Here is a 22,584-nt window from a genome sequence, read left to right as displayed (position 1 = left end):
TAATGTCGTTATAATAAGAAACTTTTAATTATCGGAAAATATTGTGTAAAAAAATATAATCGTATAATAAATATGTAAATATAATTTTCTTTTGTAAGATACGAAGCAATTAGTACGACGAAGATTACGTCATTTCATGTTGATTCAATGATATCCAAATGAATTTTTTCACTTTTAAAAACAGGAAAAATTTACATATTTGAACAATCAATGTCCTTGCGTGACGACACGAACAGGAAGAGAAACATTAAAACAGGACAGCTCTCTTTTGTCATACGAAACCAGTAAAAGAGCACCAGTAAAATTTGTATTTAATATCGGTCACCATAAGTGCGTTGATGTACGTGCTGTATCGTGTGTGTGGGTAATGTAAGAACCAAATACACGCTGACCGAATGATAATGCTTGCCAAATGAAAACAAAGCGTCATACATTGAAAACCGCGCAGAAAGCAAACGCGACTCGTGTGAATATGCTTTTAAATAGTAAATAAGCGATAAAAGAAAACAAAAGGGCGTGAAATAATCGTAATAAAAATCGCGGCGCAATGCATGTCGAAAACATATCTTCCTGCTTTTATTTTCCTTTTTTTTTTTTTCTTTGATCGTATAAGATGTATTAAGTGTTTTTAAAATGTTTGATAATTTGTCAACCAAACAGAAACGAGAATCTCGTCAGAATATTTTTGTAGTAACAGGAGAAAAAATCAAAATTGAGTTTTATATACTCGGAAAAGCTTCGTTATACACATGTAAAACTTATAAATAAAGTAAGTACAGCGTGACTGTAACAAACGGTAAGATTAAATAGACAATATTGTCAGTCTTTGTATCGGTAACGTGTCGTATGATACATATTATAATGATCTAAAAGTACATATATTTTGGGAACACAATTTTATAGAAGTTATAAATTACAAGCCTAATATCGAAGCGGTTACCAGTCAAACGAATGTGCTGAAACAAAAACTTTTGAAGTTAACGCTTACAATGAGCTAGGTAGTAAAATTTTATCTACGTTAATTAATAATCCATACCTAAATGACTCAATCCTAACAATATGCAAGCATTAACAATGAATCACAACAAGATATGTATACAACAATGGTACTCAACGAAATGTTTCTATGAAACATGCAGCTACCATCTCCCTTTTAAATCTCTATCCGAAGGTCTCCGGGACGTATTAATTATAATCGTACTTAAATTAATCTCCTAGATAACATATACAACCTCCTAAGTATTAAATAAAATACTCCAAACCTACTTCTTACATTGCATACCTACGAGATCAATAACAGAATAATTATTCTAACGAGATACAAAAATATCGTTAACGTAGTCCCGATGACCTGAGAACAGACGAAGATGCCTACCGCCCGCGCCATGCCTACTAAACTACAAATTGATCTTCGAATGCGTAAGAAGTCTGATAAGAGCATATATACACCAAAGGTGTTGCGGCGTAACAGTTTCAGCACTTATCGGTAAGAGATTTTCCAGTAAGACGGTACGCTGCTCTACAATATTACGTGCAAGCATATATTACCAGTTATGCTGCACAGAAGTCTCAACGTCGGTGCGTCTCCTGAATATTGATTGATCATGCCTTTGTTGGCTGCTTGCGGCACCGGTATAGTTAAGGTTATCGGTTTGTGGAATTTTCTTCGCCTTGGCTCAACGGTTACGATTGGTGATACCGCCACTCTGTTACCAAGCAACTTGGCTACAAGATCTGCTGGTATTGGATGTGCCTAAATAACAATATCATTTTTTTTTAATTTATTCTAAATTATGTCACAGATTGTATTTGATGTGATTGATTTTTCAAATATTCTATTATGTTGTACTACATGACGTTCATCTGCTTATATCAAATTGTTCAATGACGCATGAATGTATATGGATACTTATTACAGATTCTATGTAGCTTCTATGCGTAATCTTTACGACTACTATAATCGTATATTATAACCGCATAGCACATAATACATTCATAAAAGATTTTTGCAAGTGTTTCAATATACTGTACGTTGGTACAACTTAACCATTCTATTTAATAAACTAAATTTGAACTCCAATTAGATATCTCACTGTTTGCTCGTTGCTATCGCATACATAAATAATTATTTTCAAAATTTTAATATCGCTATTTAATGATTTCTCGTGAATTTTAGTTTTCCAAAAATAATGAAACGCATCGAGAAGAAAATAACCACCTGGAGTCCAACTCTGATCTTTTTAGTAAGAGCTGCTGGTGGGAAAACAGCCTGAACTTGTGGGACAGCCGATGAAGAAACTGTACCACCTTCTGGCCCAACTGCATGAACCTCTTGCCTGATGCGAGACACTACTGCGAAGTAATGTGGGAAGTCTGCAGTGAGTATCCTTACGATTCGGGAAGTTTGGAGATCCTCGAGCTGGCTTAATTCTGCGAAAATATTTATACATATTTCGTTAAGTTACTTACACATGTAATGCGAAGAACTTAAATATTTTTCAAACATAGATCTTGTTAACTATCGTTATTCAAAACATTTGCGAATTGCATTATATACTATTGTTTATAAACTGTGAGCTATTTATAACGGATATAGAGCAAATAACTAGTTGTTAAAACACTTAATAATTGTTTACATCAACAAACACTGGCAAACATTGATTATATGCTATGCTTCTAAGTATTGGTTCTTGTTCAAGACTCTCAAGATTCCAATTGCACATTAGCGTTTATACTCGAGTCATTTCCTGATATATGAAGGAGTATAACATGTGAATACTATTAATATTATCTCACTCTCAAGATGTTATCATTTGATACCTAAAATCTTCCTTCTACTTTTTAAATGGTTAGGTTAGTACAAATAAATGGAAATGACGATTAACAGATAAGACAGTACTTTAGTAGCACTTTGTGAGGTAGATGTCATGTAAGATAAATTATACAAGATTAAATATGTATGTCTATCCATATGTATATACTTAAGAAATGTAACGATGAACATATTATTCAGTACGATTTATTTTAATACGAAGCAAAGAGTTACAGGATTTATGATAAACAGAAGCTAAATTGAGAAAAGATGAGGAAATAGTCGTACCTTCTCCTTCAAAGCTCTCGTTAAGCACATCTTGGACAGCCTCCTCGCTGGCTTCCAAGGTATGCTCGCGCCAAGTTTCTCCATTATCCGATCGAAGTATTACTATTTCTCGTTCCTTGCCCCGCAACGACGCAAAGTGTGGTACTTCTATGATGACAGGTCTATTCGAAAAAATTATTATTATTGGAAAATTTGATAATATACTCGTCATTTCTAAAATTCGGTATTCGTACATTGCACCTTACGTTCAATAACAAATTTGTCATATCTACGAACGTAATATACGTTTGAATTTTACATCACTTTTTACAATTTAAGGATTAAAATTTTTATAAGAATTAAAGAAAATTTTTTTACAAGTAATTTGAACAGAACTCTTCAATTGTAATAATTTATCGAAGCACGACTTACGTTTCTCGGGACATGAAAATTGCATTTGCACATTAAGCTGCACTCCTTAATCGAGCATAATGGCAAACGAATTTGGGTCACCAATGGGATAATCTCAAATCTCTTTGTTACATGCCAACGTTGTACTTTACGATGAATCATACGATAATTTATAGAATTTAGAACAATCTGGAGATATCGGGAAATTTTGAAGTGAGATTGCAGAGAGCTCCTATATGCGAATCTTTGTACATACTTAAAGAACAATTATCGTTTGATAAGAAGAGGAAAATATATGGTCCTATTTAAACCAACGAGGACGTTATATCTGGAAGATACTTAAACCTATCAGCAAGTTATTGCTGTCAATAATGTTCCTTAATCATCGCGATATTAATACTATTTAAATACTAATAATTAATGAATTAATTAATACGTCGCAATTGTTTTCTCAAACAAATTGAAGTCAAATTTAAAAACTGTACGTTTTTCATTTAATAATGATCCCTATATTCCAAAAATCAATTTTTTACAGCGACTGCATAGGCTAAAATATTATTTTGAATATATTGTGGAAAAAATTTAGAAACTAGTAATTCTTCATTTACTTCCGAAAAATCGATTCGACAATGATTATCTGAACTAATATTAAAATGTTACTTTAAATACGATATATTAAAAGAGACACTTCTGTATATCATGTACTTTGCATATTATATACTTTCAAATACATATTTCGTACTTACCCTAAGAATTTGGCACCCACGGGTCCTAGTTCAAGGATACGGCTGGCAAGAGCCTCCCCTTCCATCAAAGGCGGTGGGTTCGTCAATTTGTCCCTTCTCAAATATCTGCACGTAACGCGCATAGGCATTGCGGCTTTTCTAGGAGGAACGATTACACGTACACCACTATGTCTGCAGCCACGCATCGCACCACCTCGTGCATCCACCAGAAAGGAAACCAGGAAGCTATCATTTATACAATAAACATAGTTATAGAGAAAATTCACGTGTCGATCGTAGAAACAGAAAGGTATATATCGCCTTAGCTTATAGCATTACGATATGTCGACAGAGAAAAAGACTTGAAAATAAGAGCAATCATTGCATGGGGGCTAATCATTATTTGGACACGTACTCATAAATCATTATTCAACACTATTACATACGAATATTGTGCGAACATTTGGCCGTTCGATAAATAATACGATCATGCTAACTGCTTCGCTTAAGTCAAACCAATTATAATTAAAGAAAAAAAAAATATTTTTACTAATGTGTATACATAGTATTTACACTAATCTAGTTCCTTCAAAGAATTAATACGGCTTTTTCGGCAGATATTTGAAATTTTATGTACATACCAAGATAACGTTGCGTATAAAAAATAGTGCTAATTCATCGAATACTTTATCATAATGTCTATATCATTTCTAAACGAACGAATAAGTATTTTATAATTAGTCTGTTTTTAATGATTCGTAGTAAAAATATTTTAGAAGGCCAATTAAAACAAACGATTGAGTTATCACATAAGCACGCCAAGCCGAAAAGCAACGTTCACGATAAATTTTTACTAAAAGCATAAAGTTAAATACAGAAATTATTCTTAATCGTGTCAGGTCATTTTGAAGGCGGTTTTATGTATACGGCGTAGTTATTAAATGTTTCAATTTGTTCCGTAAACGTTACAAAAAAATTATATATGCTTTGGATATGATTTATTGCTGCGTATGAGGGGTAACTGTAAAAAAAAAAAGAGAAATAAATTAATTACAAGACAACAGTGTGCAAAGATAAGTTACATGAGAAATGGAGCAAATTAAATTTTAAATCAGATAACTAAAATAGAAACAGTACGGCTTGTGAGCTTGGGTGAAGGATTTGCTGTATGAATATTCTATGTCTGCAAGCGTAACGCTAATTAACACTGAATACTATCATAAAAAAAGAAAAAAGAAAAAGAATCATAAAAATTGGTCGAATTGAAATTCAAAGATCCATTCGATTGCTTCCTATTGATTGCTGATTGATGACTGTGCTGGAGGACAAGTTCCATAATGAACCTGAGAATTATTCACAGAGATGTTGCATACAACTTGTGCACAGTGAATATAATTGATGTAAATAATTCAATATTTCATTTACATCCACGCAATGAAACGTCTTCACGAATAACATTCTTCTTTTCTCGTACATTAAATAGTCTAAAAATATCGATCATACATAAATTCTACGAAGGTTGTTCAAGTGAGATGATGTAATAGAACTCTTCAATATACATCATGTTTCTGGAATATATTACAGCTTTTAGCTATGACAAACAGATGATGCTTAATACATATTAAGCGTCGTATTTACGTAGATTTAAAATTCTAGGAACAACTTCCAACCATAAATAATGAAAATTTATTAATTCTAAAATTGAGATTTTTGGCAAAATTTATTTACAACGAAACATAATTTTTGTTGTAATTCATATTATCATATCATCAACATATTTCCCCCGAGATATGTTATTATTTCAATTTCCTGTTGTTTTATCGCATAAATTTGATCTCTTCGATTTACGTATATTCATTGTGCACTAAAATATTCTGTCTAAGAATACTAAAACTTGAGCGACTACGGGCATTGTGCGTTCAAAGGAAATGTATCAAGAACATAAATCAAATTGAAGAGCGATATGGCAAGTAGCAGAAGCTAAGATTCAAGAGAAGATCACTTACTTTCTCCACTGTGGAATTCTGCGAGTAGCGCAAATAAAATAACAGAGAGGATCGGGAACAAAATAAAAAACGCGTTAGTATCCATTCGTTCATAAAAATGGTGGTGAGAAGATGACGACATAGATGGAGTCGAGATTCTAAACTAGCGCAACTTTACAGATTTTCGAATATTTCTGTTGTCATTTCTTTCCAGCACGTTCGCATAACTTCGTTCTCTTGGACGTTCTTAAACTGCCTCCGTGCTTATCATGATGATTGTTTCTCATTCAATTTTCGAAAACCCGCAATCATCACACGCAAGCCACTTTTCTATTATACAAAACTACAAAAATGGGGAGCAACAATAATAATTATGTATTATAGTGGAGACGCAACGAGGTCACATCATTCACACTCTGCGGAAAATAGGTATACGTTAGGGTGGCAACGTAAAATCGATTGTTCCGAAATCTGTAATATCTTCTTTTCAACTCGATCAAATGATTTTTCGTTCATCGCGCAAAGCACAGAAAAATAATTCTTTCTACGTTGCTCATAGTATTATAAATATATCGTCAACAGATTTCGTTACATATGCAAAAAGTAGCTCAAACTTGTCGTAAAAGGAGAAGGGAGAACAATGATACGAGCAGCAGCCACTATATCATAAAAATGTGTCCAAAATGGTTAACTATTGGTAATTAATTATCATTAAACTAGAGGACGAACGATTCTCTTCCTATATCTACAAGAGCACTTTTAATCTTTATCGAAGTATTCCATTATTTACTAAACGACTATTATTTCTATGTTCAGTTATTCATAATTTAGCTGATATGTTCTTTCCAATTATATTTATGTTCCATTATGTTAATTGTTCAGTGTTATGCGTGCCGAATTTATTGAATTCATTAGTAAATCCAGGTCTTTTTCGTAAAATGACGTCAATATGTTTTACGAATGAAAACAAGAAATAGCAAATACAATCATAGGCTCGTAGTAATTTCATTTAAGAGTAACAAGTATTATCAATAGCTTGAAAACGATCGATCGGTGCTTAATATGAAATACCACGCTATTGGAATAAATACTTCATACGTATATTTAGAGTCCCTACACGCTAAAGAAGAGATATCAACGTACTAATACAGAAAATACAAAGAATTTGTGTCGTGAAACGAATAAGAAATTCATATCGTGATAAATGCAATTTTTTTGTTAATCAAACATGTTCATAAATATGAACGATAGAAGTAAAGTATGGGAACTGAAGTTTAATTATCGTTAGTTTATATCGAACGAAAAACCAGCTCATTATAACTTCGTATTTCTGTTATAATTTTTAATAATACACTTATGCAAGACTTCCTTTATATAAATCATTTTCTTACTTTCATTCGTACAACTGCATGTACCATTTGATGGTAAAATATGAGATTCTAAATGTAATATTTAAATCCCATATGAACATTATGACATATTACATATTCTTGTGCATTTCCTTAAGAAATTATTAATTAGACTGGACTACTGTCTTTGGCCATGGTCCATATTATATATATATATATATATAATTTATCGTATGAAAAGAATATATGAAATAAATACAAATCATCAACAATAGATACATTTACGCAATTATAAAATTTACAATTCGACAAAAAATACGATCATCTATAGAATTTATATACACGTTTTAAAATTGTAATTTGCTTTGCTAAAAGATCACAAGCCACTTCGAATCAACATGACGTTTGGACATATTATATTGTAATAGACATAGACATAGTACTTTGTGTACGCGAATGTAATGTGTTTTCCGTCATGTGTTCGTTTTATACGTTCCTCTATATCTAAATATATTGTATATAAAAACGCCTAAACACAGAAAGGAGAGTAATAAAAAGGGCATGGTGTACCTGTCCCTCCACATTCCTTGTCCTTTCGACATGGTACCAAGAGCTGCCAGCGATGTATTTAGGGACTCTAGGGACGCTCTGATCTCAGAACAAAATCTAGTATGATTATGGATAAAAAATTCGTTTCATGCGCATGCTTACTATTTTTGTTTTTCTTTGTCTGACGTGCACGTTGCACTTTTCTCTGCTGTTTGCTTTAGGAAATCTGTGCACTTGGAAAAACCATTCTACATTTTCAGAAACAAGTACGTGCAAACACATGTGCTCTTGTATATGGTTAAATGTATAAGGAAAACATTCTGAAGATATAAGAAGGTAACTCGAACAAAACGTTATTTGTCCGATACGATAAGTATCCTGTCCTACTAAACGCAAAGAGAGAATCCATTGAAAATGTTCAATACAAAAGTACCATTGTATTAAACATACTACTCTTTCTTAATTTCTTAGTAACAGAGAAAAAATTAGTTTGTAAGATACATTCAATTTGTTATTAATTTAAAAATATTTAGAAAGTATCAATGTAAAAATTAATATCAATATTGATATAAAGAACAAAAATATTAATTTTACACCGTAATGTTTCATTTGACAGTACTTGTGTAATATTTAGCATCATCGCATATTTCTAATAATATTTAGAACAAAATATAAAAATATGTGATTTGTTTACTTCGTGTTTAGTAGAACCTTATACTATGTACTTGTCTATTCCTCGATTAAGTACGAGGCCTCTGAAATTGTAACAACCCGCCTGTTATTAGTAAGGAACATGGTATCCAATTAAATTACACCATCAAAGAATCGTTCATCCCAAAGATATTTCAAGAACAACATGCTTATTAACTAGATAATCTAATATTGCTACGAGCAAGACAGGATGTAAACGAGGGCACCAAGCGGTTGGCTCTTGTTTAGCTGGTTGGCCGATTACATAAACATTGAACTGAACATTCTGAATAGAATTAAAAAGAAAGTAGGTAAAAAATAGCTTGCTGTGAGAGATATGATGTGTAACAGAAAACTGATTAGAGTTCAGTTACTGGTTTGATTCTCGTTGGCTCCATTTGAAACATTCCGTGACAGTCCCCGTGATGACAATTACGCTGTTATGTTTTCATTATGTTCGCGATTATGTAACAATGAATTATGTCAATTGTTACGAATGTCCCGTAATAAACTCTTTACTTTCTACATAAAGAAAATTTAACGTAAAACAACGTTATGGAAAGCTTTCAAATGCAAATTTCAAAAAAGATCGAGTAAAAGTATTCTTTTACGATCCACTCGATTTTAACCCTTTTATTTCATTATTTACCAGTTTGATGCGATCAATGTATGAACATGTCAATTTTGGTATATGTACGTCGTTATATGATAAAAAGGTATTTTTATTCGCCGTATTTCGTTAGTTTGTCTACGCTAAAAAATACGTGAAGCCAACTAAAAATTCATTTGGAAGAATTCTATGAAAATAGAAAGTTCAAGCTCATTTTATGCGGCTCTCGTAAATATAAATTCTTACAATCCTGTACCACATTTTGTTATTATATATCAGCCAATGATCTAGGTTAATTAGAGCAGGAGTCTTTCACCAATGCACACCGTATCACACTATAATACACAATATTATTGTTTCATGATATGAACATTATTATTGTTCTCTTTTTTATGTACGCCACTGCTTGCGTACTATATGCTTCTACGTTCTATATACAATTTCGAACTGTATCAAAATTACAATAGACGTTATTTCCTGCAGGTGTGTATAAATAGAGTTCCGACAACTTTTTCCAATCCAATACGACGAACGCCAATTATAGCCTTTTGAAAGAAACAGTTTTCCGATACTGCAATTCTTGCCCAATGAAATGCATTACGCCAACTTTAACGAAGAACGTATTTCAATAACACAACAAAGCTTTTGTGTAATTATCATAGATTATGAAAATAATCTGTGTTATAAATTCAGTTATGTGTAGCAACGAGCTTCTTTTTTTTACAAGCATGAGAACTTAAAAATTCAACATACATTTTTTATATATTATATTGAATTTCGACTACAGCTTGAAGTTCGTGTTAATCTGTACATATTTGATTCGTATCTTATTTACGTTGCGCAATTATTAAGTATTAAAACAAACCATGCAAATATAGAGATCGGCTTCGTTGACTTTCTATCTCGGTAATTCAGTTAGTAGAAGTCGGATTGAACATCCTCTTTAATTCGTCGTGCATGTATAGTATGTATACTTCGCAAACAATTTCCAATTCAATAGATGACGATGCAAATTTTCAACTGGGAAAATTTTCATAAACAAGAAAGATCGATCTGAGAATAATGGAAGAGAATTTGGAAAAATTTCGAACACCTTCGCAAACTCTGCAAATTAGAACCAATTGAAACGTATTCTAATATGTTGCAGACAGATCTTACAGATATGCCTTTGCCCGATAAAATACTTAAAAACGCAAGTAGTTTAGATATATTCTTAAATATGTCAATGGGGTAAGTTGTATAAGAGTTAAAAAATTTTTATCAGATACCATGGTATATGAAGATAATTCCAAAGAATTTACAAATTAAATAGATTATAGCATGAATATAAATGTACAAATTTTGTTAAGCACTTTATGATACAAAAGAGTTGCTCAGAGCAATATTATACAATTATGAATGAATAATACAACCTACCCTAAATTGTACAATTGTTTGACTAGTGTTAGATGAGTGGTGTTTATAGAATAAGAGGATGAATAAATTAATACATACCCGACGTGTACTGGGTGCCTATTAATATCAACATTGTCTAGTTTGAGATTGGCAGCGTTTGTACGTTGATAATTTTCTTTTGTGATCATCTCGGTTATCATTGGTGCTATAAATCAAATTTATTATTAAACATGTAACGCTTCCCCTGTATTAAATACGTAATATGGAAATAATCAACGCGAGCTATCACGTGGATGCATTTTAGATATCTTCAATGAAAAATTTATCAAGTATGGATATATGCTTTTATTGTTCTTTTGAGCGTTTTCCTGTTTAATCATTCGGAATACGACGCCCACCATAACTTTGGCCGTACTATTCGTAATTGCATACTCTGCTCGTACATACAAGAAAATTGTGGAAAATTCAAATCGTTCACGTAAAGATTTGAATATCTACTGTTAGCTGCAATATTTTTGAAGACAGAAGAAAATGGAACGTATTGTATTAATTCAAAAAATTCGAAAATTAATAATATAAATGTTAGGTGTGACCACTGTAAATAGTTTTCGTAAAAATTATTTGTAAATGAAGTTTAGAAATATATTATGTAGAATATACAACGCTAATGAATAAAGAATAAAAAACAAGATCCGAAGCGAAAATAGTGCTAATGATCTATGTACTTCAATACCGTATCTTTTGCGTAAGAACACATAAAATGCATCGTGTGACGCGTAATAAAAGGCATTTGTTCAAAAATGAAGAAACTAAATTTCTTTTAGAGACAGACGGATGCAATATGAAATAAATTTTATCGCGTGACGAAAAATGACAGGTCGAAGTCAACTGTCTTGGACAAAGTACTGCTTATCTATACCGTTTCTTTAGTCGTCCTATTATTAGAACAACAATTGCATGTTACTTATTACATACATTATCGAAAAAAATGATCGGAAATGACGGAGAGTTGTAATACGTAAATAAATCGTATCTTGCATCATATTCTAAGTCTTGATGTGCCACTTTAACATCTTTGTACATAAATGTTATACATAATAATTATAATTACCAAATAATTTTTCAAATAATTTCCAGAATCTTTTGATCGTACAACGGAAATTTAGCTCGTTCGAGTGTACTCCTTGTACGTATATTTTTCAATAAATTTCACGTTTAAAAATGTTACAAACAAAAGAAAAATCCATATACGTTGAATAGACGTATGATTAATTAATCCGGAAGTGATAAATACACGCCTTTGTGCAATTTTCAAGACACTATCTATTATCACTGCACCAATACAAACAACCAACACTTCAAGCATCTTTTGTAAAGCAAGACTCATTAATTTATGACCCTCCATCGTCTCGAATGACCTTTCATTATACCTTGTTGAACTCTACAATCGCTACCGCGCAAAGGATAAAAACACAGCACTCCACTTAAAAGAAATTAAATTGCCCTTGAAACCTCTTCCGTTTCTAGGAGAGCAAAATTAATTCTCGTTTTGCATTTTCCGTCAATAATCTGTACTATTGATTTAACTAGATACTGTGTCGTAATGTAAGAGAAAAACGAATAAACGCGATATGTCTCTATGTAAGGTAGACAAAATAAGCAGAATAATATTCAATAATTTTTGAACTATAAAATACAGAAAATAGCATTAAAGTATAATGAAACATTATTACTAAATAATATTTTTGCGTTATATGAAATCAAATATTACCTGTTTACTATTCTTGTTTTATTCTTATTTTATTCTTCATACTCTTATAACACAGAATGTAAAGGTTTAAGCGTTTGAACTCTAGAAATTTTTATCAGCATTTCATGGAAAGATCTTTTCCAATAAAAATTTTTGTTAAAAAAAAAAGAATGTAGAACTTGTCACATTTCTTATCTTTTATCGACGATAACAATACAAGAAACAATATTTATATTATCATTATTGTTGTAGGGGCATTAGAAAGGATTAATTAATAATAAAGTAGGATGTGATAATTAAATATCTGATATCGTTTTGACAAAGGTTTGAGACTATGCTAGCTTTGAATCGCGCAATCATCGAAATTGATACATCCGGATGTAAGCCTCATATTTTTGGAATATATTTTCCAAAACGACACGGTTCACATTTGGAAGTCTCGATTTTGACGATATTCTTTAGAGTTTGGGTAAATGGAATACTATTATCAGCTGAATAACCGACGTATTCGCGAAAACCTTGCGCAAAAATCTACATAAGTAATTGTAGGTTATAAGAACAATGAATTTGCAACAGGAAACATGAATTTCACGTAATTCTTACCTCCGGAATGTCGATTGTCTCTCTCGTCATCAGTCACGTTGACGCGCATCGAGTCATCCCCCATGGATTTCATATCGTCAACAGTCATGTATCGATATTGCTGTTGGTCGCTAAGCATCGGATCTTCACCTATGATAAACGTAAAGTGCGAATTATAATCATCGGTAAAAATGACGCGAGCGTGTTTGCAAGAGCCAAAAAGAGGTTCGTAAAAAATCTAAAGTACTGTCGAACTTGCATGAAAACAATATGAAAACGTGGTGAAATATTATGCACCAACGTAAACAAATGAATATGAGAGCCTGCAAATAAACGGAAAATCATTGCCATCAAAATTATCCCAGTCAAGCTTAAAGAAGCGAAATGAAATATCGTGTCATTATGTACTCAAGAGTGTTCGTTATTTTGGCCTTACTCGGGGCCTTAGAATATTAACGATAAACAAATGAGACTGTGCACGATGTGTCAATGACCGTTCAGAAATTCATATTCGTGCGAACACTTCTCATACCTGAATATATGAGTCGAAAATAACAGAAATTAAATATAGTTCCAACTGCATATATGCAGAAAAAACACTTTTAAAAAACGCTGCTTAAATCGTACCAAGAGACTTCGAGTGTTTCACGTTAGGGAGATAACGCTTGTAATCTTAGTTACGCGAAACATATAACTCATACAAATATTTCAGTAATTCTCTGCGACGATTTCCCATAATCAATTCATTCGTAATCAATTCGATTAAAATGGAATTTGAATAATTTTTCATGTATCGTTTCCTGTTTGCTTATCGTACACATTCGCATATGTATATAATCATAAACGATTCGTTGAGAATCGTCGAACGTGTTTGCAGATACTATTAAATTTCTACCTTTGTTCTACAGTTCGATCGTAAAACGCCGTAAACGTGCGATGAAAATACTTCGGAAAAGAACTAAGAAGAAACGTGAGCGTATAAATGAACGCGTACAAATAGTATCGTATTTTTCACAAGACTGAGATCTACTCGCTTATCCAATCATTTCATACAACTTTAAACATGCCTTATCAGATATGCCAAGAATATGGAACACAATTATCTAATAAATGGTCAACCTACAAATTTACAACCCACGTTGAATAACGCCGTTGTAAAGACTAAATTAATCTGGCACAAACGAAATTATGCATCGTTTCCTATTCCACCTTAGGAATGTAATGTTGTCAACTTCGAAAATAAATGTACGCAAATTAAATACGAACATTGCGACACTGTTCGAAGAAGATTATAGTATAGCGAAAAAATATTAGTAACGAGGACGGCAACGTGGTTCGTTCCTTTGTATATGACAATGCGAGTGATCAATTTCAAGTTTTCCGTTTCTCGCTCGATGACGTTTCAGGGTCTAGCCGTACGCATGGAAATGATGTCACTCGTTATCTCGAGAGCCGCCTGAAACCCGTGACTGTGGAATCGATAACATCTAAAATTAATAGAAACACGAAGCAACTGGTCCACAACCGTTAGGCACATGGAGAAACTGTACCGCGAAAACTTTAATTTTAGAATTGTTCAAGGACAGCCTACCGAAGCAATTCTAAAACATTCTAAGCCTCTAAGCTTCTATCTACGAATAGTTGACCTCATAGGCAGTGACCTATATCCTCCTGAATACACGCGCGCCTGTGAAAACTAACTATGTAATCATGTCGAATCTTGTTGAATGCAGTTAGACCGGCTCCGTCATAGACCAGAATAGTCCTAATCGTAATCAACGAGACACTTAGTTTATGTCACGTTGCATCGGTGTTAATCGAATTCTCGATTCCACGTATCGCGAGCACCGTCTGTTTTCGTCGATCGATCACCGCCACCGAGAAGCACCAAGTAACTTCAAAAATAGTATCACTCACTACGAGAAAACTCTCTCAAATCTCAGTATATCCGTCGGTGATCGCAATGACGCCGTTAGCGGCTTTGACACTTTTAAACCAGATACTGAAGTTTCGCGCGATCGTGACGTTACGCGATTCCGTTGATTCGCGTCACGCACGTCAGCAGCGCTCTATTTACAATTGTAATAAACATTTATCGCCCGCTTTAATCGCATTAATATCGCCGTGGTACGACCGAGCCCGTTGGCCTCCACAGAATAAATCGTGGAGAATCAAAGACCTACGAAAAGAATACGAAGCCATCAAATCATTTTTTTTTTTTTTTTTGTACGGTAAAGAAAACTGGTTGACCTTGATCATTGCCCCTCCAGTTACCGTTCACAATATCATCGTTCGCGACTTATGTCACCAACTTATGTCCGTCTCATTGTTATGTCATAAACGAGGATCACAGTCACGATCCTCAAGCCGCTCAATTAAGCTGGCTAGCTGTAGCCAATCCATTCCTCTCTGTCGTTTATGGCCTGATAGTTTTAACACGTTCCGTCACCGTATTCGGTCTCGTTTGATAGATAATCGTTTGGATGCGATCGGTCGATCCCACGCGACGAATACGAATGCGCTTCCTATGACCATACACCGGCGGAACTTGGGAACTTACTTCCAAACCGGAACAATCACGTTCCGAACGGTACACGTTCTCCAAGCGGATGCTACACAAGCGTCTCGTGATACAATTCCGTGGTTACAGTATCCGACGTATCTCCGAATATCGTTTTCGAAGCACGTACGGTAGTCCGCGTGTAAATATGCGTCTAATTTTGTCCTGGTATTTAGGTTTACACGGCGAAAAAGACGTGGAAATTTATAGAACCTTCACTTTTTCCTATCTATTTCCCCGTTAATATTATTTTCACGGACGGAAATGTAAACATTTCGTCGAAATTATTGCGCGAGTGAACGAAGTTTGTGGCACCATTTAAATGTTTTGTTGCACAAACATGATGATGTTATTCACATATCTTATCTATATATATTATCTATTATATATACACTTTTTATATAAATATATTTATCTATATATTGAAAATAGATGGTTGATTCCATTCGTACGTATCTCGCGTTAACACGCGTATATCCTACGAATCGTTTTGAATGAAGAAACATTTCTAACGTGTGATAATATTAAACGATTAAAATATTGATTCTCTAAATACACAGGCTTATGCAAGTACTCTAACGCTTCTAAGCATCTTTTATCAATATACTGTGTACGAAACATTTTGAAATTTCATCGGTGCGACTGTAATTGTATTGGTAGAAGTTTAAAACAAATTTGAAATATATAGAAAAATTGTAAAATATGTAGTACAAAAGTATATCACAAGTTTAAACAATCGGTTATTCGTTCAATTAATAAATATTTAACAAGACTATTTTTAACACTTATTATGTGCTTAATATGATTCATTATTAATTTTTTATCAAATACACGATTACAATAAATATCTCCTAATTTCTGTATACATTTCCAGATTGATTTCAAATGTTACTAATGTGATCAGGACAGTGGTATCTCATTACAGTGCAAATAAAATGTCAAAATGATTGATATGACATACAATATGATATGATAATCTATAGCGTGTAATGACATACAGTATAGTCCTATTTCTGTGTGTTTTTAGTTGAATATATAATCATAAACTAATAGATTATGTATTTCTAAAAAAACCAACTGTTTTAATATTTCAGATTTCTTTGTCTCTTGGCTATGAATATTTAACTTTTGTTAACACAGTCAAGTCTGGAAAAACAAAGTCGCGTGCCGGGGTCTTCCATTATCACTTCGCAAGCATTGGTTATCGCGTTAAGAGTACTATACTAAACACCGTTTTTTCGATATTTAATCATTTTTATAATCAAAATCTTTTTCAATACATATCTGAATCAACGAAAAAAAATTAAAAACAAGAACAACGAAAAAATTCAATTTAATTAAAGAATGAAGGCAAATTATCTGTCAGTAAACCGGTACAATATAGAATTTCATTCACTTATAATACTCTCAGTAAATATCTCAATTTCAACACAGAATTACCGAAACCAAGAACCCTGTTTTAAATAAAGAATGTAAATATACAAAATGTTCTATATGTATGTCGTGTTACGAAACTAAGACAACTTCGAAATTTACGATTTACTATGATATTGTACATATCCGAACCACGTGACTGATATAACATCTTTGCCAAAATTTTGTGCATGTAAGCAACATTTTAAAACATCGTATACGTCGTTCGCGCCTGCAGGCATGTCAGCTTTCCCGTTTATTAATTTTTCTAAATAATAATCGAAGAGAGCACGCGAAACGTCGATTTAACGAACCAAGCGAAGAACACGCCCAACCAGTAATTCAGAAAAACCTTGATTACTCGCGCGATTAAAGCGAATAATAACCGTGCTAAAATTACATTAAGCTAAAGACGATCGTAAAAGAATAGATGAACATATTTACATGCGCTGTCGCTGCTCCTGTTGCTTGTACACCCGCAACACGTTATCTTCTTCGATTGCTTCTGCTTCGATCGTCCTCCTTTGGCCATTTTGACGACTATTTTTCTTTTGCACCACGACGAGGAAAAAGCCCGCGAAATATTTATTAAACAAAGTTTCGATGAAACGCGTGGGCTAGGAAACTCACGGTATATCAAAAACACGGAGTGAAATTGTAACGATCACACTCCTCCGTGGATAAAAGTTTAGTACATCGCCGGAACTCTGTACTCAGCCCAGTGAACACGATGTACTGACGGTGTACGCTCCGTACAGGACTAATTACATCACCGACTCAACTAGCCGTCGACGATATGCGAGTTAGGTTACACGAATTACAATTAGCGCACGTTATCGCTACGCATCCATTGATGACGTTCACCAATTGTGATCGGCTCACTTCACTATCAATTCCTTCTTACTGTTTGTTTTGTTGTTCTGTGCACCGTACAGGTGCCGAAAATCAACGAAATGACGTGGGCCGATATAATATGCACCGTTCCAAGGTGTCGTTATTACTGAAAGCCCACGTTATGCAAAGCACAATACGTGTAATCACCTGATTAGATTTGATTTGTTAAATTGCATTAACCGCTCACGACCTGGATGCTTCCTTTCTTTCGCGGTATTTCGTCGCGTGCTAGCACCGGCGGGGTCAGGAACAGCGACTGCTTTAAGATTAATACAAGTTCGACGCAAGACTACCTAACAGAAACGTGACCTCATTTCATGAATCACCAATTTTATAATAGTAGCTGCCTCTGAGCTTTTCCGCTACTTTATTTACATCTCGAAGTATTTGCAACTCTTTTCTTGAACGCTAAGGAAGCATGGCCATATGCAACTGTTGGCACTGAATGGGCTTTATCAAAACATCGTACGTACAGAAACAACCGCGTAACGTGAATACAGGATCATGATGTTGTGGTTAAGGACTACTGATCTTCTGTGAAGCATATTTGCGAACGTTAATGAGAATCTGATGTATAATTCATCGAGAAACAGATCTTGCGACGAGGTTTTTTTTTAGTTTTCTCAATGACATAAGATACATGACGCTCCCATTTCCTAGTTCTCTAACGACAGAAATTTTAAGACATATAATCGCTCTTCAAACAAGTCGAACGTAGTCTTAGTTAAGACAACGATGAACGTATAAAGTTCTCTGTGCTTCGCGAAGTACGCACTGTCCCATTTAAGATGTAACGTGAACGCTAACTATCGCAATCAGAATTTCTGGATCACTTTCCTGCATTCCACGCGTCGCGAACGTCGCGAAAACAAATTGCGCACCGATTTAAAAAAAAAAAAGAAATAAATTCGTTATATAAATTCTGATATTTTGGTCGTGAATCGTATTTGGCGACTTGCCAGCTAACAGGGGTTCGACTAACTGCACGAGTAATATGGTACAAGATGCACACCGGCTGTTGCATAACAGCTGAAGCAGAATGCGTATAGGTACGAGGATGATACGTCAAAACAGACCATACAAGCCTACTTCTGTTCCTGTCGACTGGCATAATGATCGCACAACTCGTTATTATGCAAATTGCATTAACAGTAGTAACGCGCCCTACTTCGTTAACGTACCGTTTTCTGAATTTTAGATTCGAAAATGCGAACGCATGACCGACATTAACGCGGCATCGTTAAATTCAGCTTCACTTATTTAAAATTGTGATTAATTTCATTTCGATAATCTCGAGGAAAATTATAATACTTTTTAGAGTTCGGAAGTTTCTCTTGAATAATTTAAGAAGAATTTTCTTCTTCTTTTTTCATAAATTAGAATAATGTTAAATGTATCGTATGAATGGATTCATTACGTTGTTATAAATATATTGCATCGATAAATTCATTATATTCTAGTTGTTTGATATTAAGCCTTGAATATTGATGGCATTAATGCACCGTGGAGACAGAATTAAACTCTTGCTTGTATACGCTATAATATATGTAGAGTCCGTGTAAGACATTTAGATGCGACAAGTAATGAATAGATGATAATGATCTTGCTGAACTGCAAGTAGCAAGAATAGTTTCTGTATATTTGCTGAGGATTCCGCGACAAATGTAGTACAAAGTTATAAATGGGGACATAGATATTTAGGAAAATAAATAACATTTCACTGAACGTGTTCTCTTGAAAACTTTCTTGCCCTCGTTTATAATATCCAGATATTAATTGCAATTAATATTTAATAATCAAACATCATAGAATTAGTAAAAGTGAAAGTATCGTCGTATCTTCTGTACGAATCGAATATTTATTGGAATTAACGCGACTGACATTCTCGACGTACATAATATCATTGAATTTCGATAGCATTTAAAATTATTGCAGCACAACAAAAATCGATTATAACATTTAAAACCCAAAATATAAATCTCATTAACAAGGTTGTACGGCTACTACAGGTGTATCCAAGATACGGAGGGTTGCAACTTTGTACAGGAGAAATGGACCGACAAGGAAGGTAAACGAAACAGAGTGTGAACAAATAACGGTTTAAGGATAGGTATATGTCTGTGCATGTCTCTGTATTTATGTTTCCACGAATGAAAATAGAAAAGAAGAATTACAATAGAACGAACTGAAAGTGGAAAATACTCGAATCTCTCGTTCAGCTCTTTTTCGTTCATCAAAATCAATGGTATCGCAATAGATCGAAAATTTTGTAACTGTTGCAACACGAAAGTAAGAAAAAAAGAGTTAAGAGTTTAATATTAAGCAGACTTGACCAAGAATTAGTGAATATTTAAAATGTAAATGCATGGGCCATTTAATAGCTGGCATGAAAGTAAAAAATACTGTTACGATTACGTAAGTGAAATCGACAGAATATGAATGATCCAATGCGCGCGTACTACGCGAGATTAATTTACGTACCCATGTGCTAATATATGTATGTATGTATATATGTATGTATAAATACAGTATGTTGCGCGCACGTGTGATATGTGAAAGAGTGACAGAAACAGAGTACAGACAACTTACGGGTATAGGTCATTTGGCCCCGGTAGTAAGAAGGAAGGTACACGTGTTGCGCGTGTGGAGGCTGCCCGTACACATTCATGGCTGCCATGCCGATTTCATCACCACCTACATTGTACGCCGTCGAGTAAGGTCATTTTTTATCAAAACGCTAATTTCGCACCATAAACACTGTTTCTAAATTTCGCTATCACTGGGTTGTTAAATAGCTGACTTTACGTACCAGGAGATAGACCTACCGCGAGCGTAGTTTGTTCGTTTGCTTTGACTTCAAAATTTTTATTAACTCACGTATTTGATAAGATATTCAACGTTCAACGTTTCAGCTATTTAAAGAAAGATGTATATAAATTCTTTTTCTACTCTCTTCATATGTAGTAAAATAAAAATTTAATTGAACATTAAATAAGAAATAATAAGATTGAAACTAATTTGATATAATTTCTAATTAGAATTTGATAGAGAGTAGCGGATAGCAATTTTTATTCTATATTTGTACTTCATGTTTATTAGTGTAAAACAGATATGTAATTGTAAATTTTTATTAAGCAAACAAGCAAACCTGTTAGATCTATTGTTTGTTATGATTAAGTTTACATAAATTGTTAAAAAGGAAGAGAATTTAGTCTAAAGCATGTTGCTGTTAACTACATACTATGTATATTAAATCTTACACAGATAACTATAGCTTTGTTTAATATAATTTAACCGAGAATAGACTATGTATGATGATACTACTACTTCCGAACAATAATCTTTTATCGTAGAATAGATTCCAAATTGGTACTCACGGATTCTAATAAAAATAGTATTACCTGTGTAAGGCAAATACGACATCACCGTGAAAATTTTACTAGAATTGAAAATATTTACAATCTATAAGATTCCATAACAAATACTCGACAGGTATTTAGTTAATTACTAACCTTTATTTATACATCTAAAGACTACGCGTCTATTTAGGGAAGTTAAATATTTTCTTCAAAGATAGCAACAACCCAGTGAACATATGCTAAATACATGCTCTTGCGAAACTGAATGTAACATAAACGCAACAGAAAAAGCAAATAATATTTCCATATAGCTCCCTGACTTTATTTCAGAAATATAAAGTCAATAATTGTAGCTTCTTATAAACATTTCTTTCTTTTCTATTAAAGAAAATTCATCGTAAATGGTACATATTTATTATCCAATCCATAAATGTCTAATATATATGTAATACGGTTATCAATGTCTTTACTAATCTAAAATGGTTGTGTATTTGTGATTCCTCTTTAAATAGAATCTTGCTAATTTGTATTAAGGAAAATTATTGTAGGATTCATAGTGTACATGCTAAAGTTCATACATTTGTATAATTTCATGCGTTAAATGATTACATGCATTTTTGGAGTAAACTATTGTTGTAATGTAACTAAACGAAAATGAAAAGTGCTATTTCAATACGCCCTCTGCGTGTGTGTGTATCTTTTTAATATTTTATATCTCCTAGTGCAAGTTATTTTTTAATTATATATGATGAACTGCAGTTTACAGCCAGTATAACATCTATGGAAGAATAGATCCACCATAAAATGCTATCGAAATATGTATATAAGTTCACGATAAAGTTATATCACAAAATTTGTTATTGTTATATACCAAACATATTGTATAAAAAAATATAATAGTAGAAGAAACTTATTTTTGTATATCGTTATAAATCAGTTTACGTTAATCTGACTTAAAATTTCAGATTTGTGAAATAATATAATACAGATTATTATAATCTTCCCTAATAAAAACAGTTTAATTAATTATATATGTATTATTTTAAGTAAATATTTAATGCTTATAAGCATAGTTCCATGCAATAAATTTGCACATATATTGTGCAATAATTACTAAAATGAGGATGTATGTAATATTTTGCTATATATAAGCCGCACTATATAAGCTGTCACATCTATAAAAAAGCAAGATTACAGAAGCAGACCTACATATATTACAAACATATTAGCAAA

General features: G+C 33.1%; 1 protein-coding gene across 29 annotated transcripts in view; it reads right to left on the bottom strand.

Moving 5' to 3' along the window:
- Positions 1-22,584, bottom strand: part of LOC122566597 (ankyrin-3-like) — a 94,909-nt gene that overhangs the window by 34,006 nt on the left and 38,319 nt on the right. For 19 of the 29 annotated variants that reach the window (XR_006316574.1, XR_006316575.1, XM_043724098.1 and 16 more), the window contains exons 18-25: positions 20,582-20,686; positions 13,147-13,275; positions 10,893-10,998; positions 8,120-8,215; positions 4,237-4,461; positions 3,101-3,261; positions 2,219-2,430; positions 1,549-1,753 (exon numbers count right to left, since the gene is read on the bottom strand). Coding sequence is in view for 27 of the 29 variants with exons in the window: in XM_043724098.1 (XP_043580033.1) it covers positions 1,549-1,753; positions 2,219-2,430; positions 3,101-3,261; positions 4,237-4,461; positions 8,120-8,215; positions 10,893-10,998; positions 13,147-13,275; positions 20,582-20,686 (1,239 nt within the window). In the remaining 2 variants the exon portion in view is untranslated. Of the gene's footprint in view, positions 1-1,007; positions 1,052-1,548; positions 1,754-2,218; positions 2,431-3,100; positions 3,262-4,236; positions 4,462-6,221; positions 6,240-8,119; positions 8,216-10,892; positions 10,999-13,146; positions 13,276-15,042; positions 15,175-17,542; positions 18,887-20,581; positions 20,687-22,584 lie in introns of those variants that run through there. The other 10 variants (XM_043724103.1, XM_043724106.1, XM_043724080.1 and 7 more) reach the window with 7 other exon arrangements.

Source organism: Bombus pyrosoma, linkage group LG4 (genome assembly GCF_014825855.1).
Source record: "Bombus pyrosoma isolate SC7728 linkage group LG4, ASM1482585v1, whole genome shotgun sequence".
Taxonomy (NCBI): domain Eukaryota; kingdom Metazoa; phylum Arthropoda; class Insecta; order Hymenoptera; family Apidae; genus Bombus; species Bombus pyrosoma.
Note: the sequence above shows the minus strand (reverse complement) of the source record. Positions and strands in the feature narration are given on the sequence as shown.